The 25618-nt window shown below is 44.9% G+C and overlaps 1 protein-coding gene across 2 annotated transcripts in view; it reads left to right on the top strand.

The window, feature by feature from the left end:
* JAK1 (Janus kinase 1) overlaps nucleotides 1–25618 on the top strand; it is a 99251-nt gene that overhangs the window by 38236 nt on the left and 35397 nt on the right. For both annotated transcript variants that reach the window (XM_019489121.2, XM_006272602.4), the window contains 3 exons: nucleotides 15995–16073; nucleotides 17188–17386; nucleotides 21447–21570. In XM_019489121.2, coding sequence (XP_019344666.1) covers nucleotides 16068–16073; nucleotides 17188–17386; nucleotides 21447–21570 — 329 coding nt within the window. In that variant the 5' untranslated portion in view covers nucleotides 15995–16067. The remainder of the gene's footprint in view (nucleotides 1–15994; nucleotides 16074–17187; nucleotides 17387–21446; nucleotides 21571–25618) is intronic.

The following is a 25618-nucleotide window of genomic DNA, read 5'->3' as shown; positions in this document are numbered from 1 at the left end:
GAGAGGGTCCAGAGAAGGGCCACTCTTATGGTTAAGGGCGTGCAGACCAAGCCCTACGAGGAGAGACTAGAGAAATTGGACCTTTTCAGCCTCCGCAAGAGAAGGTTGAGAGGCGACCTTGTGGCTGCCTGTAAGTTCATCACAGGGGCATAGAAGGGAATTGGTGAGTTTTTATTCACCAAGTCACCCCTGGGGGTTACAAGAAATAATGGCCACAAGCTAGCAGAGAGCAGTTTAGATTGGACATTAGGAAGAACTTCTTTACAGTTCGAGTGGCCAAAGTCTGGAACGGGCTCCCAAGGGAGGTGGTGCTCTCCCCTACCCTGGGGGTCTTCAAGAGGAGGTTAGACGAGTATCTAGCTGGGGTCATCTAGACCCAGCACTCTTTCCTGCCTATGCAGGGGGTCGGACTCGATAATCTATTGAGGTCCCTTCCGACACTAACATCTATGAATCTATGAAGAGCTAGGGCAGCACCAGTAATACAAATTCAAAGCATATCCAGTTTGGAATGATACTTTTCTCCCATATATGCACGCATTTTTTACTTAATAAATTAATTTAACTTGAATCTGGGTAGAGGGTAGGCTAGGGTTGACTTTCCTGATTTAGTGTATTTTGAGGAGAAGATAATATAAATGTCCATGTCAAGCACTGTGTAACCACAGAAGTTTACTTCCTAAATCCTCCAGATCCATTAAATCTTACTCCTGGAATTCAGTGCTCTGATATCTGGCTTTGCAATAGTGGCCTGGGGACTTATTTTGAACTCTTGGTAGCTGAAGAGTTACTATGTTGGTGCCACAGGAGGGAGGGAGGAGTAAGGGACAAGGTTAGACAAGGAGTCACCTCTCCAGTAGTGGCCCTCAGCTTTTCCGGAAACCAACAGGCAGCTCAAGCTTTTTTGTTCCCTTGTGGTCTCTTCCTTCAAGAAAACTGCTAGTATTGTAGCTGGAAAGCAGCAGCAGTGCCAGGGAACATAACAGTCTGAACTACTAGTTGTTCTGTAAAGAAGGAAAAGGAGGCTCTGAAACCCTACTCTAGTCCCAACACATTGCTGGGATGCCAGCTTCTCAGGCTGTGTATTGGAAAACAAGAACAATGCTAGGCAAGAACTGTGGCTGTTGGCTGGCATGTGCATGACACAGTGATCTGCAAGTAGTGTTATCTATTCTAGTATCCCAGTCAAAAAAAGAATCCATCCACACATCCTGAAGTATTTATTTCCCTAAGGCTTCCAACAGATTAATAGGCCTGTTTCTATCAGTCTCTGATTGTCACACTCCTTCTGACTACCCGGTAGCATGTAGCTACTACAGTATACTGTATTCTTCTCCAGTGGAGACCTTCTCCTGTGTCATTAGCCAGGTCTTAGAAACCAATTCTGTCTTACAGACCAGGGGCTGAAACCTGGGCTGAATTTTAATCACTAGTAAGTACAAGGGTCAGTCTCCAATAAAACACGGATTTGATTTTTTTTCCTCCACATAAAATAATCATTATTCTTCTTGATGATCTCTATTGTTGAGGAAGACTTATTGCTAGAAGTTGAGCTATCACCTTTCCTCACTTCTGGGTTGAACTTCAGGAAGCCCCTTAAATCAGCAGTTTGCCACCAGGAAGAGGCAAGGTTTCCTGAAGATCTGTTTCATTGCTGGGAAGATGAAGTGGCCCATTGCCAGTGCACTTCTGAGAGTCATTTGAGGGGTGAAAAAGTACTCTGAGAGAGAAGAATAGGAAGAGAACAGGGATCTAGGTGAGTAAGAAGGTCAGAGAGTATAAAGGCAGGGGCAGGCAATTATTTTGGACAGAGGGCCACTTACTGAGTTTTGGCAAGCCATTGAGGGCTGCATGACAGGCAGCCCAGGGCAGATTAATATTAATTTTCTAAATTTTTTTTTAGAGGCCCCGCGGGCCAGATTGAATGACTTGGTGGGCCACTTCCGGCCCACAGGCCGCATTTTGCCCACCCCTGGTGTAAGGAAAGGGAAGAGATTAAGAGTTCAAGGGAAAGGAACCATTGATATACCTTCTCATGCAAGATGAAGCCTTTTTTGTTGGTTCTTTCATGTCCTTCCAGCCTGGAATCTTTTTGGCCTTGCTAGCATCCATTTTATGTAGTAAGGTTTTGTTTAAAATGGTTGATCTGCAAATGGCAATGCTTAGACTTAGTCTTTTTCCAACTTGTGCATCAGGTTTCAGTGTATTGTCATCATGATAAACATAATATTCTGTTGCATACAACATGACTCTGAATAAGATTGTACTCTTCAGTGTCTTCATCAGTGACTTGGGTGTGGGTGTGAAGTGTACTCTGTCCAAGTTTGTGGACGATACTACATTATGGGGTGAAGTGCACACTCCAGAGGGTAGGGAATGATTGCAGGCAGACCCGGACAGGTTAGAAACACGGGCAGTGCACAATTGGATGCAGTACAACAAGGACAAGTGCAGATTGCTGCACCTAGCACGCAAAAATATCCAGCACATCTACTGGCTGGGAAGCGACCCTCTTAGCAGCACAGAAGTGGAAAGGGATCTCGGAGTTATAATGGACTCCAAGATGAACGTGAGTCAACAGTGTGACAAAATCATCAGCAAAGCTAACTGCACTTTATCATGCATCAGCAGATGCATGACAAATACAACCAAGGAGGTGATACTTCCCTTCTGCACGGCATTGGTCAGATGGCAGTTGGAGTACTGTGTCCATTTTTGGGCGCCGTACTTCAAGAAGGATGTTGATAGACTCAAAAGTGTCCAGAGGAGGGCCACTCATATGGTTAGGGTCTTACAGGACAAGCCCTATGGGGAGAGACTGAGGGACCTGGACCTCTTCAGCCTCAGCAAGAGAAAGCTGAGAGGTGATCTTGTGGCTGTCTACAAATTCATTAGTGGGACGGAGCAAGGGATCGGAGATGCTCTGTTCACCAGGGTGCCTCTTGGGGTAGCAAGGAACAATGGTTACAAACTGACAGAGAGCAGATTTAGGCTAGACATCAGGAAAAGCTTCTTCATGGTAAGGGTGGCCAAAATTTGGAATGGGCTTCCAAGGGAGGTAGTGCTCTCCCCTACCTTGGGGGTCTTTAAGAGAAGGCTGGACAGGCATCTGGCTGGGGTCCTCTGACCCCAGCACCCTTTCCTGCCTAGGCAGGGGGTTGGAATCAATGATCTGTTGAGATCCCTTCCAACCCTAGCATCTATGAATCTATGAAAGATATGCACCTCATTTTTGAAAGGCAGAATGATAGGAAAAAATATTTTCTGGTAAGTCTGGTATTTAGAGGTACACCGATACAGTAGTCTGAACTCAGATTGGCACCGATATAAAAAAAAAAATTGGCTATATCGGGAATTGGCCTGATGTGGCCAATTAATTTGGCCAATAAATGCCCATGTGTGCATGCAGCTGCAACGCAGCATGCAGGCAGCAAGGAGCACAGCCTGGGAGCTTGGACAGCTGCATGCAGCTGGTAAGTGTGTGGTAGAAGGGGCATGGGGGGCAGATGAATGCCTCCTGCGGTGAGGGAGGGAGTGGGGCTGGGGTAGAGCTGCAGCTTGTCTGGAGGGTACGGGAGGGGGGCAGCTTCTGCCACTGCACTCACCGCAGGAGTTGGCTTGTGCCCCCAGATCTGTGCGGGGCAGGGTGGGCTGCAGCTGCAGGCCGAGACCAGGGGCAATGCTGGGCTCTTCTCAGCGCGTGGGTGGGGTGGGGGCTGGGCTGAGTGACAGCAGCGCTGGGAGAGGGGCAAAGGCGGGGGGGGGAGCTGCTCCCCACCCCCTCACCCCCTGAATGAGCTGTGGGTCCGTCCTGCCCCACCCCAGCTGGGCAGTGCCTGCCTCGGCCCCACTCCCTCCCTCACTGTGGAGGACGTTGATCTGCCCCTACCATGCTCCTTCCCTTCCTCTTCCACCACAACAGACTTACCAGTTGCATGCAACTGTATCGGAAAACAGATTGGTATCAGCCAATATGCCTCCTTAAAATTGGCTATTGGTATCGGTCCCCAAAATCTCTATCAGTGCACCCCTAGTATTTACAGTCATCCCTAGGGGTTATAGTCTACCAGCTCAAGCCACATGAACTTTTTCTCTTCAGTACTAAAACTTTCCACACTGCTTTTGTCCCTCTAGCAAAACTCGTCAAGAACTTCATCAATCCATGCTCGATCTTCTTGGTGGTAGAGACAGGAAATGGGGTACAAAAAGGCCAGAATAGGAAGTTGTGGGAGGGTGCTGCTGGACTTCCTGTATTTACAGCCTGTAGCACCCAGGCATGTTGCAAACATACTGCAGATGGGGCAGGTCATGGGGTGAGTGGGGCAGTGTGAGGTGCATGCCAAAACTCCAGGCCCTCAAGTTCCACAGACCTGCTGAGACTGGGCTGTACAGGTGCTTTTCAGCGTAGATGGTTGGCATTCAGTAGGCTTTCGGGCAGCCTTGGGTCGACCTAAATTATTAGTGTAGATGTAGTCTAAAAGGATTTCAACTAAGAAAAAGAGAATGATGGCTGGTGAGGGAAGAATGTGCACTAGCTACAGGTGGGACAATAAATGGTACACATAAAGGGATGTATGTAGTTACAGATGAGCCAATAAAGATCTTCATAAAAAGGTGGCACCTTGCTAAGCTTGAAGCTGTTGAAGTAAATGTGGAAAAGGAAACAAGTTGTATACCTCATTCTTTCACAGAATCTTGGTTCCTATAATAATGCATATATTGTCAAGGTGAGTCAGAGCAAGTCCTTATGCTTGTTTTGCCTTCCAGTGAGTTCAGTGCAATTCATCTGAACAGTTTGTATTCTCAGGAGCAGGTGTTTAGAAATGGAAATGTCTGCATATTTTAAGGTTATGTAACATAGCCCATAGAAAGACCCTGGTTTTGGTACTTCAGAATGTTGCCGTTTTTTAACCAGTTTGAATGCAATCTCCCCTTTTGGATTCTACCTCCAGCTGAATTTCTAAATTTTTTTTTTTTTTAAAGAAAATTTTACAACAGGTTTCATAGATGCTAGGGTCGGAAGGGACCTCAATAGATCATCGAGTCCGACCCCCTGCATAGGCAGGAAAGAGTGCTGGGTTCAGCTAACCCCAGCTAGATGCTTATCTAACCTCCTCTTGAAGACCCCCAGGGTAGGGGAGAGCACCATCTCCCTTGGGAGTCCTTTCCAGACCTTGGCCACTCAAACTGTGAAGTTCTTCCTAATGTCTAGTCCAAATCTGTTCTCTGCTAGCTTGTGGCCATTATTTCTTGTAACCCCCGGGGGCGCCTTGGTGAATAAAACCTCACCAATTCCCTTCTGTGTCCCTGTGATGAACTTGTAGGCAGCCACAAGGTCGCCTCTCAACCTTCTCTTGTGGAGGCTGAAGAGGTCCAGGTGTCCCAGTCTCTCCTCATAGGGCTTGGCCTGCAAGCCCTTAACCATATGAGTGGCCCTTCTCTGGACCCTCTCCAGGTTATCCACATCCCTCTTGAAGTGTGGCGCCCAAAACTGGATGCAGTATTCCAGCTGCGGTCTGACCAGCGCCCGATAGAGGGGAAGCATCACCTCCTTGGATCTGTTTGTCATGAATCTGCTGATGCACGATAAAGTGCCATTAGCTTTTCTGATGGCTTCATCACACTGACGACCCATGTTCATCTTGGAGTCCACTAGGACTCCAAGATCCCTTTCCACTTCCATTCCACCAAGCAGGTCATTCCCTAGGCTGTAGGTGTGCTGGACATTTTTCCTCCCTAGGTGCAGCACGTTGTATTTCTCCTTGTTGAATTGCATTCTGTTGTTTTCTGCCCATATGTCCAACCTGTCCAGGTCTGCTTGTAATTGTTCCCTGCCCTCCAGCGTGTCCTCTTCTCCCCACAGTTTTGTCATCTGCAGACTTGGACAGAGTACACTTCACTCCCTCGTCCAAGTTGCTGTTGAAGACATTGAAGAGTATCGGTCCAAGGACCGAGCCCTGCGGGACCCCACTGTCCACACCCTTCCAGGTCGATACCAACCCATCCACTACGACTCTCTGGGTGTGACCCTCTAGCCAATTTGCCACCCACCGGACTGTGTAGTCATCGAAGTCACAGCCTCTTAACTTGTTCACCAGTATGGTGTGGGATACCGTATTGAAGGCCTTCCTGAAGTCTAGGTATACGACATCAACCCCTCCTCCTGCGTCCAGGCGTTTCGTAACCTGGTCATAAAAAGAGACTAGATTAGTCAGGCACGATCTGCCTGCTACGAACCCGTGCTGGTTTTCCCTCAGCATAATTTGTCCTGCCGGGCTCTCCCAAATGTGAGCCTTGATAATTTTTTCGAAGACTTTGCCTAGGTTGGAGGTGAGACTGACTGGCCTATAGTTGCCTGGGTCCTTCTTCCTCTCCTTCTTGAAAATGGGGACCACACTGGCCCTCTTCCAGTCCTCCGGGACCTGGCCTGTGTGCCACAAGTGTTCAAATATTCCTGCCAGTGGCTGTGCAGTGACGTCAGCCAGTGCCTTCAGTACCCTCGGATGGAGCTCATCCGGGCCTGCCGACTTAAAGGAATCCAGTTCCTCCAAGTGACTCTGCACCATCTCAGGGTCTACGCATGGCAGTCTGGCACCTTGCTGCTGCCTCTCTACAACCCCAGTGAGAGCCTTGTTGTGCCCCTCGCTTAGGAACACTGAGGCAAAGAATTCGTTGAGGAGTTCAGCCGTGTTCCCCCTATCCGTCACCAATTGTTTCTGCCCATTTAGTAGGGGTCCTATTCCACTCTGAGCCTTCCTTTTACTCCCTATATATCTAAAAAACAATTTTTTGTTATCCTTTACTTGGGATGCCATCCTCAGCTCCATGGTAGCTTTGGCCCATCTAACTGCTTCCTTACAAGTGCGAGCAGACGAGGTTGTTTGATCATTTCTCAGAATGAGTCCTGTAGATCATGTCGATGACATTTTGTCATCATGCATATTTGCAGGACCAACTTTAATGCTGCTAGTTCCTAATTGAAGGGTGTTTCAGGTTGCAACCTTACTGTTTTTAATGTAGTTTTTGAATGAGAAGCATGATTTTTTTGGTGATACCTTTTTAGTAGACCAACTGTATGGTTGAGAGGAATATTAGACAAGCTTTTAGGCATGAAGTACTGTAACAGGGGGCTCTCTTGGGGCCAGTCTGGCATTGGCCTGCCCACCTGTTTCTATGGGCAACTGCCTACCTCTGTGCCTGCCATGTCTTGATGATATATCATCAGGATGATAATTAGGTGGGAGGCTGCCCATTTCTTGCCCCAATGCCAGGGAGCTCTATCTGTGGCTCCGTTCCTCCCCGACATCGCAGCCCAAGCCTCACAGATGGCATCCACAGATCTTAACCTCACTGGCCCCACACTGGGCCCCAGAATCCTCCAATCTAGACCCCTCCAATCAGGCAGCCTACTCGGGTGGCCTACCCTCATCCTGGGCTGCCTAGCTCCCTGAACTCTTCCCTGTCTTGGGCATGGTCCTCCCGGGACCTTTGGCCACACAGGCCCTGGCCTCACCTCCAAGGCCAGTCGGAAACCCCAGGCCATCAGCTCTGGGAGTCCCTTGCAGTGGGCCCCTGGCCCTTTTGAGCCTTCTGGACTGGTCAATGTTGGGGCCAGGACAAGGGGGTTTTGAGTCAGGTCTCTGAGCCTATAGCCCACTCCCTAACCTGGGTCTGCCTTCTTGGCCCTACTATGGGGTAACCCACCCAGTTGTGGGAGCTGGGGTTAAGGTGCCCCAACCCACCTTTCACTGGGGTGGTAACTGGCCTGGTATTTCCTGGGTACTCCTGCGCCACCAGGCCACCCATCCCCGGCAGGGTGCAGTTTTAGGTTATGCCCAGGACCAGGAGTCTCCAAACCATTCCCTTAAGCTCCTGCCTTTACTTCCAAGGTGTAGCATTCCAGCCAGGCAATGTTTCCGTCTGCTGGCAGCAAACTACTCTGTTTATATAGGTGGCCAGAGACCTAAAATGGCCACCATAATCAAGCACCTGCCTCCCTTGGAAGCCCATTTCATATTTTGGCAACCCTTACCATAAAGAATTTCTTCCTTATGTCCAATCTAAATCTGTTCTTCTTCAGTTTGTGACCATTATTTCTGGTAACCCCAAGGGGCACCCTAGTAAACAGAGTGTCTCCTATTCCCTGCTGCCCCCCCCCCTCCCCCCCCAATGATGAGTTTGTAGGCAGCCACAAACCATTCTGAGACTTCAACATCTTCATCCAAATTGCTGATGAAGAAATTGAACAGTACTGGTCCAAGGACAGAGCCTTGGGGGACACCACTGTCCAAATCCCTCCAGGGAGAAACCGCCCCATCCACCACCACTTTCTGAGTACGTCCCATAAGCCAGTTTCTTACTCACCTTACTGTGAAAAAATCCACATCTCTTTTTATGACGAGGTCACAGAGTGCTTAGATACAGGGGAGGAAGTAGATATTATTTACCTGGATTTTAAAATAGGCTTTTGACACAGTGTTGCACCCAATTCTTACAAGTAAACTGAGTAGCTGTGATGTGGATTTTTTTTTTTTTTTTTGTGTGTGATAATTCCCTACTATGCGGCATTGGTGAGGCCCCAGTTGGAGTACTGGGTCCAGTTTTGGGCGCCGCACTTCAAGAGGGATGTGGATAACCTTGAGAGGGTTCAGAGGAGGGCTACTTGTATGATTGAGTGCCTTCAGGTAAGACCCAATGAAGACAGACGAAGGGATCAGAGTCTCTTCAGCCTCCGCAAGAGAAGGCTGAGAGGTGTTCTTGTGGCTGACTACAAACTCATCGGGGGGGGAGGGGGCAGCAGGGAATAGGGGACACTCTGTTTACAAGGGTGAACCTCAGGGTTACCAGAAATAATGGCTGTGAACTGAAGGAGAATAGATTTAGATTGGACATAAGGAAGAAATTCTTTATGGTAAGGGTTGCCAAAACGTGGAATGGGCTTCCAAAGGAGGTGGTGCTTTCCCCTACCCTGGAGGTGTTCAAGAGGAGATTAGACAGGCATCTGGCTAGGGTTACTTAACCCCAGCACTCTTTCCTGCCTGGAGCGCAGGGGCTTGGACCCAATGATCTACCAGGTCCCTTCCGACTCTAGAAGAGTATGAAATAGGAACTTTTTTTTGCTAGATAAATTGGCAACATTACACCCCCTACTCTCCATCCATAAAACCCCCCCAGCAACAACCCACATGCTGTTTACACGCACCAGGTTAGAAGAAGAAAAATCTTACCTCCTTCTTTATAAGGCACCATAAAAGATACCACAGTTGTTCCCTTTTCATTAAGACAATGCTATAATGGTTTTAAGGAAGGTGGCGGGGCAAGAGGATCTTTTTTTAAGCAGCTTGAAATTGGCTGTCTTGGATTTTCTTCTCCCCTCATTTTAGGGACTTTTGCCTTTAATTCCTCATTTGTATTCTGACCTATTTTGTCAACATAATTTGCATCCAGAACAGACATCTGATATCAGAAACATCAGGTGTGGCTAATAAACATTAATTATTTTACTACTATCACCTACAGGATGTAAGAAAAGGAATAAGAAAAGAAATAAAATTAACATATGAAGATGCAGCAACAGTCAGATAGCAGTGCACAAATTCCTGTTAAGTGAACTATAGGCTCCAGTCATTTTAGTTGTTATTTTCTCATACTCTTGCTGGATTTTCCTTTCTGTAACACTGCAGTTGAGAATCTTAACACTTTGTGAATTAATCAAGCAAACAAGTAAGCCTACCTACCGTACCAGAAGTAAATATTCCAATGCACACATTTCTTGGCCTATTAATCGCTTGGGGGGGGGGGGGGGAAGCACCACTAGGAAGCATTTATCTAGTCTAGTGATGAACGTAGTATAACAATATCTATAGAACAGAGAGAATAGAATAAATAGTCACCCTGCTTTTGGAGATGAGATTAAATGAATTCCATCTGTAAAGATGAGACAACTGAGGGGCACAGATATTAAAGAAGGGTCACACAACAGCCTGTGGCAGATCAAGGACCCTAACACAGGTAGCTGTGACTTCCAAAGCTGTGGAAATTCCCGAGAGGAACTGAGGGACAAGTCCTGTTGACTTTCCACCACTTTAAGTCTTCCTAAACTCTTCTTTCTTTCATTTCCAAAATTTACATTCTTGTGTTCCTTTAAGAGAGATCCTTTTCTGATTTATGGATATTTTGACAGGCCCTACAGGGTCACTTCACCACAGGAAGTATCTATCCAAGTTTGCTGTTCTACGCCAAACTGTATTCCTTCAAATATGCAGCTTTAAAGTTTTAGTTTGAGGCTGTAGCTTTCAACTTATTACAATTTAACTCATTAATTGCAACAGGAAATGTAATTAATTAATGTGTGTTTTTTACAGTACTTTTTATTCTGTACCTAAAGTCAGTGAAAGATTCCTCATCTACATCTATGGAATTCACCCAGGTGAATGCATTTACATGCAACTGACAGTAGAATACACCACATTATCTTCTGTTGGTGATGTAAAGAGGAGCTTGTTTGAAAATAAGTATGAAGTCACAGAAGAAAGTGTCGCTTTTAGTAGAAAGCTAGCCACTATGGGCTGAAGAGCAACTAAGAAATGATTATTTTGGAAGTATTTTTAGCAATAATAAGGGTGGAAGACCAGGACCAATTTTATTATTTTTCATCATGAAGATTCCTTTCCTTCCATTGAAACAGTATTTGTCATTGGTTGAGAAGTAGTTGTTATTGTGTGACTGATGAGTGACTATAGGCTGGGAGATGTTGACTCAATCTGAACTTATGCTGTCTTAATTCTCTTTCTGGTTCAGACTGACTTTGAAAGTAGAACTTCTGGCTTGAGGAATACCCTTAAACAATGAGTCTGATTTAAAACATCCCTGATCCACCCACTCTTCTTCCTAATGGGGAATCTTGGATACATTATAGTCCTACAGGCAAATCCGCTGCTTCTCATGGACTCACCCCACCCCGATCTTGGCAAGTTGGCAGAAGTTGCAGCTTTGCCAGCCAGTTTCAGAGGTGCCAAGAATCTGCATTGCTTGTTACTACAGTGGAAACTGTGGGTACCTAGTCAGTCTAAAATTCAGGCCACCCACCGCTAGTTATTAACCATTTAAACATTTGAACTTCCCCCATCACTTTTGGAGGATACCCTAGCTACAGAAAATCCTGCAGTAGTCCACTTAAAAAAGATAATTCATATGCTTTTCTCTGCAACGAACCCCATATCTGTTTCTCAGTTACCTGGTCCAGGAAAGATTAGATCTAGACTTCAAAAGTCATATGCGCTTCACAGTACATGTGAGTGCGATCACTTTGTATTAGGGTGGCCATCATAGAGGACAGTGCATGTGTCTTCTATTGATAGAAAACTGGACACCTTTATATCCATAATCCCAACATAAAGGCATCAGGTTTCATGTCAACAGAGGACAGAGTAGCAGAAAACCAGAATGTCTTCTATGATGGCCACCCTACTTGCTATTGCAAGTATCATGCATTGACACATAGGTGGTCAGACCAGTGGTGCACTGAAACAGTTAGCCAAAGGTTCAAGGGGTAGCTAGGTTCAACCCTGAGGGTCAGAGTCCAAGCCAGGGCTGAAATACTAAGCAGGGCAAAGTCAGGGAGCCAGCCAGGTCAGGTACCTGTGGGAGCTGAGTTCCAGCACTTCAAGACATGAGGCAGAGGTCAAAGTCCAAGCAGGGTCAGCAAGAGGTGATCAGGTCTAGACACAGCATGCAAGGACAGCAGAAGCCTTGCTATCCATGTAGCTTCACCAGGAAACAGGAAGCCTTATATAGGTGGGAGAATCCAATCAGGGCCAGGAGTCCTGCCCCATCAAGGACTGGTGGTGGGAAGCTTTTCCCAGTCATGGCCCCTTTCCTTGTTGTTCTGTCTTCCTGTGTGAGCTGTGGCCTAGAGGAGGACTGAGCTAGTACTTCAGCCCTAAGGTCAGAGGTTTAAAACCAGGTCCTAACGGTAGCCCACAAAAAGAATGGGTCTTTGTTTTTCTCTCATGGTAGATACCTAGTATCTGTTTGAGGTATTCCAGTGGCCTAAGAAGTAGAAGCTCATGCTTTTAATGTGAAGGCATTACAAAAATAGCACAACCATATCTGGTTTTAATTCTTACAGAGTCAAGGTGTTTTGTATGAGCTTGGTATGAGCTTGGTCAGTTGTTCAAAACCCAATTGCTTTGTTAAGTGCATGAAGTGCTGCTTCTGCCAGCTTTGGTGGTCATTGTCAAACTCCCCCCAGCCTGTCCTGGCATTATATTTGACTAGTAGCAATTATTCATAATAGGAAGGCTGAGTTCTCCAGCCCTTTGGCACTGATTGTTATGGTCAGTTTCACTGTTTCCCCCACAGTAGCTGGATTTATTTAAATTTGAATGAGAGTATACTAAATCTTGTATATTTTATCTGTACCTATACCAAATTGTTATAATAATGACAGTAAATATTCTTAACCAAGATAAATGTGAAAGAAAATGTCTAGAAAGTGGATTTTAGAAAATTTTACTTGATTTTTCTACCAGGACACGCTTTAAAAAGATGAATTCCTGATACTGAAAGCAAGATCAGGAAGACTGTGTAATAAATAGTAGGTTATTGAGTAGACATTGATTGTTTGATCATCCCCAGAAGTTTATTGTAAGTGAAACAGCACTTACGGTTCTTCAGTATTCCTGGAATTGCTACTATAATTGGCAACAAGAGTTATGACTTAAGTATAACCGAAAAGCAGTATGCAGAAAAAATAGTTCCGACTTACAGTATTTTCAAGAAAGCATTGGCTTTATGTTTCCCCCTTCTCCTTTAAACTTGAAGTACATTTTTATTTCATGGCTTTAGAAACTTTTAATAAAAAATAGTGTGCGCCAATTATAAGGGACCTTTAAATAAAAGGAGTATTTTAATTGATTAAACTGTAGATCTTAAAATGCTTTAATCTTCTGAATTTAAATGCAAGAATAATGGTCACCTATGTATCCCAGTAGTCCTGTTCTCTGTTGTTTCCTGCTTCCCCGTCAGCTCTTTATAAAAGCTTTGATTGGCATGAAAGTGGTGCAAATGAAAGAAACATGTAGTTACTTGAGAATATGTGCACAAGTTGTTTATATTGTGATAATACTAAATGTGCTAGTCCCTTCCCCATCACCAAAAAAACTTGGTCAAAGCTATGCCCTCCATGGTCCCAAGCAGCAATCAATAAAGGCCATATTGCTTCAGCAATATTATCATTTAACTCAAATGTGGGTTTAGGGGACACAAAGGACACAAATGGAGGAGTCTTCATATGGCCATCCCTGTATTAGTGGCAAATGGTTTCCAGGCTAGCCGTACTGCTGTCCTTTCTCTACTTGGACGTACGTTTCCCCGCCCTACGGCCTGACATGCACGTGCAGTTGCCGCCAGCACAGAGCTGGTGCTGGGGCTCTGGAGCCTGGTACAGATGTTTGCAGCCTGCCTGCTTCCTGCTGCAGCTGCCCAGAGCCTGGGCCAGCTGTGGCAGACATGTGGAAGTCTGCAAACAGCTTCACCAGGCTCCAGAGACTCAGCTGGGCTTTGTGGTGGCAGCAGGTGCACACACAACTCAGGGCGGACAGCCTGGTGTAGTTGTTTGCAGCCTGCTGGCTGCAGCCGGCCCAGGCTCTGGATAGCTGGCTGCTGTCAGCCACAGAGCCTGAGCTGCTTGCATCAGGGTTTGCAGTCTCCCGGCCACTTGCTGCAAGCAGCCCAGGCTTTGGGGCCAGTGGCAACTGCCCAGAGCCTGGGTTGGCTGTGGCGTGCCAAGCAAAATGGCCTGGAATCTGATCCCGGCACTCGGGGTTGGTACAGAGCCCCAGGGCTCAATTCTCGTGGGCAGGGGAGGCATGCAGTCTGACCTAGCTTGTGGATGGGCCTCACACCCCTCATCTGGCCTACCTGGCCAAAAGGCTGAGCACGGCTCATCTAGGTCATTGTTTTATCTTTCTCTCTAGTTGCTTCAATAATCCCTTTATGGTCTCTTTTGATTTTACTCTGTCTTCCTGCCTTGCTGTACAACATCAACACATTGAACAGAGAAAATGTTCGTATATAATATTCAGAAAAATAACATGGACGTATTCCTAGTTTGTCACAGTGCAATTGTAATAAACAGGAGACTTCTCTGAGGCTGAAGAGGGTCTGAATTGTTTTGCAGAGCAACTCCAAAATACTTGAGTCACCCTTGGAGATTGCCACAAGAGAAAAATAACTTTTGGATTGTTTGCAGTACTTTAGGGAGAGTGCAGAGCTCATATAAAATTTACAAACGATGAAGATTTTTGAAGAGTAGTTCTGATACTTTAGGCAGTAGGCAAATGTGCAAGCCCCTTCCCAGTCACAAAAGGCTTGCTTAGAACAAACTCCTGGGAGAGAGAGCCCCCAAGGGTCGCAAGCAGCAATTAGTTTCTTGCTAAACGGGATTCTTCAGTAAATAAATATCATCATCATCATCATCACAGCTGTCATTCACTCACTTGAGTTGCTTCTTGTATACTGCACAGCCTGTATAAAGCTTTGCACCTTTTAAAATTTTGGTTGTTGCAAGTCACTTCCTGATTAAGGGTTCAGTTCTAGTTGAACCCTTGTGCACCAAGATGACTGGCTACCCCTCTTTGCAGGAACAGCGCTAGCGGTGCTGGTTAGCTCTAGTGCAGTGGTAGATTTTGGAGCCTCTTGGAGTCGATCTGAGACTGGGATTGGGAGCTCAGTGGTTGCATGCATGCGCATGAGCACCCCAGCTGGAGGAGGGAAGCGGCAGGGGCGAGATCGAGGCCTCACAGTGAGAGAGAGTGCCGCAGGAGCAGGGATAAGTTGAGTGGGGCCCTGGCTGGGTGGGACTTACTAGCTGGGGAGGCGTGCCCCCAAATAATTTTTTCCTCGATCTGCCCTCCCTTCCCTCCCCAGACTTGCCTGCTGGGGCAGTGGGGGCGTGGCACACGGTAGATTTTGGTTTGCTTTTAAATGCCAACGGTGATCTCCTACTTGAAAAGGTTGGAGACCACTGCTCTAGTATAACTGGGCCTTAGTCTTGGTTTCATCTAAACCCCCAAGACATTTTTTTGCTTGTTCTACAAAGGTTGCTGTGATTTGGGCACCAGTCTAACAGCTCTTTCCCTTTTGACTCTTTCCACTCTGTTTGCCTTGGTGCTGTTCATACTGCACAGCTGAATTTTGTTGAAGAGCAGTTTCTGATGTCTGTAGGCTGTTCTGTGCCTTCAGAGCCAAAAGGAGAACTGAGGGAGGAAAACTGCAGGGACTGAAGTGGGGAAAACTAGAGAGAATAAGGACTGGAAGTATACAAAGGAGTTAAAGGAGGAGGAAGGGGAGAAAGACAGATGGGGAAAACTTGAGAATCTTCTCAGTTTAGCACTAAGTTGAAAGTACAGGGGTGGGGAGGAGGGGAAGTGAGCAGAGGGGAAAGTGAGAAAGCACAGAAAGGAAGAAAAAAACTAAGAACACCTTAAAGGATAAAGAGTGAATATAGAGGAGGGTTGGGGAGGAGGAGGAGTTGAAATGTGATGGGAAGATCAAAAACAGATGAATATCTAGCTTTAAAAATAAGGGGGTGGTACATAAGAGACAATGCTGCAGCAATATTACATTTCAGGGCAGGGACTGAATGAAGATCATGAAGCACAGTGTGGGTATTACTGCAGAAAAAGTAATAAAATAGAAGAGACAGTGTCTCCTGGTTCTTTGGTAGAATAGTTGCACTTTATGTACCCACAGCTCAAGTGTGAGTGCAGCTGCATGGAAGACGCAAAAAATGTTCCCAGGAGTTTGTTGCATCTGTATGAGATGGGATTTCTGCCGAAGGGCCTGATCCAAAATTGTATGGAGTTTGTGGTTGGATTTCTGTGTTGCATTTGGCTTTGGATCAGACTGCATATTCTTATATTTTGTGGCTTGTCAAACTTCTCAGAACAGCTACCATTTGAGAGCTGACGTTACTTCTTTTTGTTCTCAGCCAGGTTGAATTGTTTTTGGAAAGCGTGACGACAATCATTCTAGCTGTGTTGGAGGACCAGACATTCAGATAAATGCAGGTATGTTTTTGATAGAATATGTAGAGATCCTGGGTTTTTTTAATCTTTCAACTCTAATTGAATTAGAGTTTAGTAAAACTACTCTTTACACTTTCTCTCTCCTTTAATGACATACCAACTTTTCTATTGCTCGTCTCTCTGAGCATTGTATATAGTACAGGGATTCCTTTGGGATCAACCTGTTCATCAAGCACGTACTTGAAAATCTTAAGGTCATTACATTAAAGATTCCTAAATAAGTAGTTTCCTTGTGGGAGGAGCTGGGATATACCCCCTTTAGTTTGATAACTGGCTTTTAATATACACTGAATTGATAGAGAAAGTCTAATTCTTGCAGGTTACAAAGTCTCTCCCTCTCTACCTTGTGTCAGTTGCAGACCACCAGTTGAGAAATACTGATCTAGTGTGGACGTTACAGATAATATAAACAGGGTATTTGAGGGGTCCAAAAATACTGCAGTTCTAAAATCAAAGAAAATAAAATTTCCAGAATAATTTAGAGTTGGCCAAAAATGGAGTACAGAAAGTTGTGGGAGAGGAGCATTGTTACCAGTGATGCGTTAGTTTAGTTTTCCTTATACTCACTGTAAGAGGATGTTATGAATACTTTACTTTTCATAAGGTGATGGGGGTTCTAATCTGAGGAGACTGGGAGTCATTGTTATATTAAATACTCCATTTATGTAAAGAATATTTTAATAGATTTCACCAATATTAGGCCTGAACTGAAACTTCTATTTTCAACTGCAACCTTAGACCTGAATTTTGTCATTTCAAACCACCTCCAATTTTGCTTATGTGTAATCTGATTTTTGTATTTAAAAAAACAAAAAACCCCCCCCTCAAAAAACTTGGGGAGGGGATACTTTAATGTGCAAAAAATGTGGCCAAAATAAACTCTTTGCTACTTTACTGAACATGAGGATACAAGGGGTAAACCATACAATGGCATTATAAGGGAGCCATTTTCAGAACACAATTAAGTTTAAATTTTCAGGGTTTGAGAGCTTCAGTGGGAATTGTAGTGCATAGCTATATTGCAGACACCATCTTCCGAAATAAATTCAAACTCTTTATTACAGTTTTCTGTGATTTTATTTTTCTCCAAATCCAGTATCTAAATGTAAAAGAAGATTGCAAAGCCATGGCTTTCTGTGCAAAAATGAGAAACTCAAAGAAGAGTGAAGTGAGCACAGAAGTTCAAGAGCAGGGATTGGAAATACTATTTTATTTGCAAGATAAGCCTCCTATTCGCCACATCAGTGGCGAGTATACAGCAGAAGACCTTTGCTTTGAAGCTGCTCAGGAGTGCTGTGAGTATTGCATTAGTTTGGTTGTGTTCAAAATTATATTGCCAAAGTGTTTCAGTAATAAATGCATCTCTTGTTGGGCCTGGATCAGACCTTGCAGAAATATCTTGCGTTGGATTTGAGTTAGTGGGGAATCTCTTTGAGGGACATCCTTCTAAAGTTCTTAGCTTGCTCGTGGGAAGGTGGAATGAGACATTCTTCTACAGAAGAGTTGGAGAGTCTGTTTCCAGAACCCAGAGTTTTTAGGTGTTTGGTGAGAAGGCGCCAACCCTACTCCAGCTCTTTCACTGCATTTTTTTCAGTTTGAAGGGGAACAAGATTGGGGTATTTGTGGGCAAAACCACCATTTCCTATTCTCTTCAGTATTTATCCTGTCTTGCAACTTGATTTGTTTTCCTTTGTCATCTTGTACTTCCATGCATTTAATTATGACCAGGGATCCTGGTTTTCTCTGTGTGAAAATTCCAAATTCTTTGGTTAAAAAGAACCCCCAAATTCTCTGATTTTAAAAAACCTCAAATCCATGTTTTTCCACTATTAAAATGAAATGCTGTGTGTGTGTGTATTAGTCGAACACAATGTTTTATTGATATATTTACAGTTTTAAAGCAATTTGGAAGCCTACCAGTGCCTCCATCGTTATAATAAAATAAATTCTAAATACCTATATATTTTGGCATTTGATTTTGGGTTTTTGTCATGGAAAAATCAAAGCTCCTTCTGCCCCCTTCTCTCACCAGGACGTGGGGCCAGTTGCGGCTGTCCCCCCTGCTGCTTTGTGGCACTGAGCAGACTTGATATGCCAGTGCCCTGCCCCTGCTGTTGCCACTCACTGCTGACCCACAGCCCCCTGGACTTGCCAGTATACCTCACTCCTGACCCACAGCCCTCCTCCTCAGCCCTGCTAGCGCCCCTCACTCCTGACCCACTGCTCCCTGGCCCCAGCCCCCCCATTCTGTGGGGAAGGGGGTTGTGGGCACAAGTGACATGTCAGATGGGGTTAGGGGTGCACAAGTGACACATGGGGTGGCATAGGCAGTGCATCAGGGGGGTACAGATGATGTGTGGAGGGTTGAGGGGGACACATTTCCCTCCCCCCCCTGATTTCTGCACTGACAGTGGAGTGTGGGGCTGCAGCCAGGCCAGATCAACTCCAGGCAGGAGCTGCCTCCGCAGCCCAGCAGGTGGGATCTGGTGCAGAAGGGGGCACCACACTGCCAAGCTGAGGCGTGGTGGTGGTGCAGAGTTGTGCCCCCCTTTGCTGCTGGGCAGGCAGGGGGTGCCTCACCTTGGCTCCTGCCTGGAGCTGGTTTAGCGCAGCTGCAGTCCCATGCCCTGCACCCTGCCATAGGTACAGAAATCTTGAGAGGCGCGTGGTTCCCCCCCCCCCCCCCCATGCATGGCCTGTGCCTCTTCCCCCTGTGTCCATAGATTTAGCTAGAGGGAGCTGTGGGATCTGGTCTCCACCACACTTCCTGGCTGCCATGTGCATGTGTGTGCACACAGATGCACGTGGTGGCCCTTGCCCCCTGCTCTGCCCAGCCCCAAGTAGCACCTTGCAGGCTGGAACTCTGTTAGTCTGCTAGGGGAAACCCATGGTTTCCTATGTTTTTCTCCAGTAAGGGAGAAAATCATTATTTTCCACAAGGAGAAAACCTGGATACCTGATTATGAGTGCCAAAATGCTAATAAGCTGCTACACTGAATTGTGCACAATTCAGTTTCCATAGAAAGTTATAATAAAAGATGTATATGTTTGACAGTACGACCTCAGTTCAGCAAAGCACTTGAATCCAACTGATCCCATTGAAGTCAGCAGGCTTTAAGCCTACATTTAAGTATCTTGGTGAATCAGAACCCTATATGCTTAGGTGATTTCCCTTTGCTTACACTAGTTTTACAGTCCCCTCACTACACAGAATATAAGGAGTAACTCCACTGGAACAAAGAGAGATTCAGGCCATTAAAACAGTCACCCATTATTGCTTTATATACATTTCCCTGAAGCTTTTAAATAGCAGAGTGATCATTCCTCCTTGGTTTGGGGATATCAAATACCTTCTTCTTCTTTTGTCCAATCCCTCCTCCCCTTTGTTAAGGCTTTTGGTAGGCGAAGTGTGAAGAGCAGACCTCAACAAGCAGTTGATTAATATAAAATTAATATCTTACAACAAATACTTAAAAGATCTGTGTGTGTACATTATTAGAGTTTAAACAGCTGCCCACACCCCATTTGTACTGTACTTGTGTTTAATGCATGAGCTGTCTGTTGGTAGTAACTCTTGATGTCCAGTTACAATTGTAAAATCTTCTAAGGATGATTAACAAATAATCTTTTTTCATTTAGCTTCTATTAGCTAGTCCCATACAAGATGTTTTGGGTAGAGGTCCACAGATCTTATTTTCATTTCATTTTGCAAAAGGCCAGGTATTTTAGGAGCCCCTGAGTTGTTAGAGTATGGATAAACAAGCGTATAAAGTTCTTCAAACTGTCTTTTTTTAAGTGTTTTTTAATTTGTAGTGCTTCAATAGCAAATAGATGTACAACTGTCTTCCGGATAAAGTGTCACTATGAAGCACTTACTTCATAATTATTCCTGTTCCTCTTCAGTGCAGTTTAGGTTGATTTGTAGTGCTGTGATGATGTTGACAAAGCTATGACCCATTTTTATGGTACTTTAAAGCACTAAAAATGCTATGTCTGTCCATGTCCAGAATGACTTTTCTGTTGGCGATATGCTGTGAATATACCTACAGTGTACTGAGTCATGTGCAAGACACGGTGGATACTCTAATTCACATTCTGAGAGATTAGATAGCTTCCTCCCTATGAAGACATGTTCGCCTGTTTTGTTGTTTGGTTATGCTTTGAAAAGGGAAAGTTTCTCTTTGAAATACAAACTTATAAATAACAAGTGAAGGTTTTGTTGGAAACTATTCTGGTGGATTACCAAAACAGTGACACCATGTTATACTTCCCTGCGACTCAGCTGAAGGAGTTGAGCCTGTCACAGAGGTCTTGTCTTCTCACTTTCCCTATTTATGTCCTTTTGACCAGGTATTTAGCAGAAGTTGCAGATTTGTTAGAATCTGACAGGCTGTGCCATGAGCACTACTGCTACGACCTCAAACTTGCAACCCCTGGGCTGGCAACCATGCACTTTAATGCCCACACCACCCCACCTACTGTTTTCTCATTGTGGGAGTCTGATTCTTTCTCTTGTTGTAGTAAAACATGTCAGAGTTGTGAAAAGTCTTGCTAGAATATCCCTAATATCATGAATTGGGGAAAGATCAGCTGAGACTTTATTTAGCTTGTTAGGCCACTGTCTCTGGAGTTGCATTCTGCCAGCAGAATCTGGGGAAATCAAGATGTATATTACTAACGTTAAAAAAAATCTGGAAGATAACATTTAAAAACCTTTACACATCGTGTGCAATGTCTGTGCTTCTCAGTTCCTCTTAATTAAAGGTGATTGCACTTCCTGAGTCTCAAAATGGAGCAACCTGAAAAGTGTTGTTGTGGGGGGGTACTTAGCACTTCCTTCTTAAAGGCGTAAGCTTGGGGGTAGAGGGGAGGGGAACTGAAGGATTCCAGAGGATCAGCACCCCCCCATCTCTTTGCCTGGCTTGAGAGAACTGCCACCATGGATGACATTCTTACTGAAAATGGAACAAAAGGATGAAGAAGCTGATGGGACACTGAGGACAAGTGTTTAAAAACAGAGCTGTTTCAGCAAAAACAGGGTATATTGTAACCTTACCCCACCAACAAAATGGTTGGGGGGAGGGGAATAAAATCAGCTTTAGACACCGATTTGCAGGGGTGCAAGAACAGTGGCCAAAGAAAAGGGGGGGGGTGGGTGTGCATGGCACCCTCCCTCTGATCTTCTCAGTGTGCCATAATCGCTAGCTACACCCATGCCTGATTCTTAATCATCCCCTCTCTCTCTCCTCCCCAACCCTCGTGCCTCTCCATAATGCAAAAACTAATTTTACTTCATCAGTGTATTTTTTGTGGGTGATTAGCAAAGCCATGAATTTCTTTCTTTCTGTTCAACAGCTATATCTCCATTGTGCCACAATCTTTTTGCACTGTTTGAAGAGAGTAAAAGACTCTGGTATGCACCAAACCATGTCTTCAAAATAGAGGAGAAAACAGCACTCCGGCTTCATTATCGCATGAGGTAAGTGTGATAGCTGAAAGATGGGATTATTTCAGTAGACCAATATACGGGTCTTTCCAAGAACTGTGTGGCTACCATTACACCTCATACTGAACTCATGTGAAAAACCAAATATCAATCCACCCTGCATACTAACCGAGTGATTAATGAGAGAGGCTGTGGATTTATGACAACCTTCAAAAACTCTGAGAACATTAGAAAACCCCAGGAACTCAAAACCACAACATTATTGGTCACTGGTCTAAATAATAATGAACAATGTTGAGAACCACTGTTTCATCATAGTGATCATCTCATCATAGCCTACGTTTCTGTACTCTTCTCTGTGTGAGGTGTTCACAGAATATTGGAAGTATTGATTAATTTAGCTTCAAAAGAATACCCCTTGGAGGTAGGGGAAATAATCATCACCATTTGAGATGGGGAAACTGAAACCAATAGAGACTAAATCTGCCATATGTGCACCCTTTGTGTAGGGTATGATTTTTCAGAATGGCTCAGCATTGAATTAACTGTATACCCAAGTAGTTAGTCAATGTTTTATCATTAATTAGAAGGGGAACAGAAGGGTGCCAGTACTTTTAAAAAACCCCACCCTCAGCTGTAGAGAAATGAGTCTACTGTGTGTATGCAGGGTTGGGGGGAGGTGGGAGGTAGCAAAAATCAAAACATTGTGAACAGGACCTGCCTCAAATTGTACTTCATGGACAAATTCTTGAGCCACAGGGGATTGATAGATCTGGGATTGCTTGAATACATCAGCCGTTCTTCTTTACTTACTCTCTGGAGAGCGTATGCAACCATAGTAGCAGCCGGTGAGCCACCATCACTCTAGCCAAGGGAGTATTTTTCCCTTTTGCATGTGGTAGAACTCCCCATATGCATATATCTTTCTCTTAATTTCATACCATTATACCAATCTGATTGTAATGCTCAAGATGTAGTATAGTCATCTAGAGAACAAGCTATCACTTCAGGAATAATTTTTCTAGATTCTTCGGGCATTTTCACATTTTCCTAAGATGACATTTAGAGTTGGGTCCCTGTTAACTCTAGGAGGCAGATCTCCAAGCATATATTCTTTATCAGACACCCCTGCTAAAGTATAAAGTAAAAATCTGTGGGATTTGGTGTAAGATTGGAGGTGGAATTTTTAAAAATGAACCTTAATTTGTGCGCACACCATTTCACAAATCTAAAAGTACCTGATCGTGAATTTTCATGTGCAAATGCTGGTGAAAGAAACAACATGTACAAGGCTCAGTTGTCCCAAGAATAATTTATGGATAGAAGCTTTTTCCCTGGGTGGATAGAATATGGTATGTATGGCTCTTGTGCAACCACAAAAGGAGGCCAGGACAAAGCTGCTTTGAAACTTTGAGCCTTGAGGTTTAAGAGATTACAATTCTAATTTAACACACATTGCATCAGAGTTGCTTTTCTGCTTAGCGAAGCATGAAAGCAAGGCAGTGATCTTAGTCAGGAAAATAAATATTGGTAAGTCAACAAAAACACATAGCTTTCCACAATGCTACAGTGATTGCAGGGTTGTTGGTTGTAGCCATGTTGGTCTAAGGACATAGGCAGGCAAGGTTCTTTGGGCAGATGTGATATCTTTTGTTAGACCAGCTAACTAGTTGGAAAAAAGTTCTTTGCAAGCTTCCAGGCACAAACGCCCTTCTTCAGGCAGAATCTCCCAATGCTTGAAGATGGGTGTTTGTGCCTGAAAGCTTGCAAACAACTTTTTTCCAACTATTTAGTTGGTCTAATAGAAGATGTCACAGTGATTGCAATAACCTGTTTCCTCTAATTATTATACATAATTTGGTCTGTTTCTTTCATTTAGCTAATCTTACTATGAAGTAATCTTAGGTTTAAACAGGTATGATTAAGTGCAGTAGATTAATACCAGACTATAATGGAATTGAGTGACCTGACTGGCTGAGAGAAGCTCAAGGGAATCTAATGGCCTCTTATGTAATATTAGTTGATTTTTATTTGCTTCTGGAGGACAGTCAGGTCAATAGCATCCGAGAAAACATGTTTTTTCTGATTACGTTGAAAACTAAGAGGCATTTTCCCCTGATACTGTCTATAGGAGACACAACTACCATGGCAAAAGCGTTAAAGGAGAACATATACATAAAACCAGACATAAAAAAAAAAAAAATGCAGTTGTGGGAATTTGAATCCTTGGCTCAAAGTATCATGCTTCTTTTTTTAAACTAACTACATTCCCTGAATAAATTCACAAGTCCTAAAAATAGTATCCTGCATATACAGTGTTGTTGTGGTTTTGCTTTGAGTCAGTGAGGAAAATACCACAATTACAACTTTTTGTTTCTGTTGCATACTCCCAGCAGGACCAGACACACTGCCTGTTGTTAGGATTCCCTAGATTCATTTTTTTTCTAATAAAGCAAACTGAAAACAAAACACCATGGAAATGTCATCAAATGGTACTGTAACAGGAGGGACGTCAGGGTCTCCGTGCTCTCCCCTGCCACCTCCTTTACTGTGCCAAGCTGCTGAGTCGCACCCTCCAATTCTCACCTGCCACGTCTTTGATTTTATATATTTTTATAGGGAGGCTGCCTTCTGTCCTCTTGGCCACGGTTCTCCTGTCTCGGGTGTTCTGTACACCCCCAGCCTTAGGGGCTATGCGTGGCTCCTACCACCCCCATACCATGCCCCAAGCCTCGCAGATGTAATGGACGTTATTCTGTCCCGCCTCTCTCTTTGTCTCTCCGTCTCTGTCTCTCCGTCTCTGTGTGTCTCTCTCTCTCTCTGTGTCTCTGTGTGTGTGTGTCTCTCTCTCTCTCTGTGTCTCTCTGGCCTTCTGAGTAATGCCGCCCTGTCTCAGGAGCTCGCCATGCCCGCACTGGGACTTCCCCACACTGCTGTGAGTCCCCTATGAGGCCTCCTCCAATCCCTAATAGCCTCACCCAAACCACCAGTCTAACAAATAGCAACACAACACAAGCCTCTTGGCTATAACGTAAACATGAGCTGCCCTGCTATAACTACGCTCAAGCCTACCGGGGGTGCTCCATCCCGCCACAGTGACAGACGCTGCTTCCGCTTCCAGCTTCTCTTCTCTTTCCTTAACCGAGAGCTCCTTCTCTGGCTGCTGGTAGGGAACTGCCTCCTGGTCTCCTGCCTGTGGTTTATATAGAAGCCAGGCCCTGCCCCTTCTTTTTAGCTGGCTAGGCAGGTGTGAGTTGCTAGTTCCCTTTGGTTGCCTCAGCAACCAGTGCCTGAGGGGTTATCCCAGCTCTCCAAGTAGCAGGCACCCTAGTGCCCTGCTACAGGTACCATCATGGCACTTCAGTGATTTGTGGGTAGAGTTGAAACCTGTGGATCTACAGAACTCTGCCGCTACAGCTATGGACAGTTGTCACATGTGGATAAGGGATACTGAAGATATAAAACTAACTGATAATCATTTGCTGACAGCAGAGTACTGGTGAGATTCAAAGATCTTAAGGTTCCTTTCCAGGCTCTGTCTTTCCAGTGGGCACAGATATCTTCCCATTCCCCACAAGCTTCCTTCCACTTCCATCCATACAGTTTCTGCCTGTTCCAGTCCTTTCCCTTGCTCTCCTCTGGCTCCTTGTCTTAGTTCCAGCCTGCTTAGGTAGCTGATCCTACATGCTACGTTTTTCAGTCTAGTCTCCTTGTTTGCCAAGTGCCATAGAAAAGGCCCATGCGGTGATGGGCTTCTCTTCATAGAGAGTTTGAATAGTGTGCATTACACAAATTTGAGGGCTGTGAATTGAAAATTAAGAACAAAAAGTACCATATAACTGCTCATTAAGTAAGCACTGTGTATTAAAGATTATGTCATAATAGACACAGGGGCCCCATCCACATGTGGTATGGACATTTGGTTCCCTGGGGACAACTAGCAGTGGCTCATCTTGCGTCCCCAGGGAACGCCTGTGCCATGTGCCCTCTGGCGCATAGCAAGTTACCTTGGGGGCGGTAGGGGAGGCTGGAGATAGCAGTGAGCAGGCTGCAGCAGCCTTACCTGGGGTCCTTAAGGCCT

This window comes from Alligator mississippiensis, chromosome 5, assembly GCF_030867095.1.
Source record: "Alligator mississippiensis isolate rAllMis1 chromosome 5, rAllMis1, whole genome shotgun sequence".
NCBI lineage: Eukaryota > Metazoa > Chordata > Crocodylia > Alligatoridae > Alligator > Alligator mississippiensis.
Note: the sequence above shows the minus strand (reverse complement) of the source record. Positions and strands in the feature narration are given on the sequence as shown.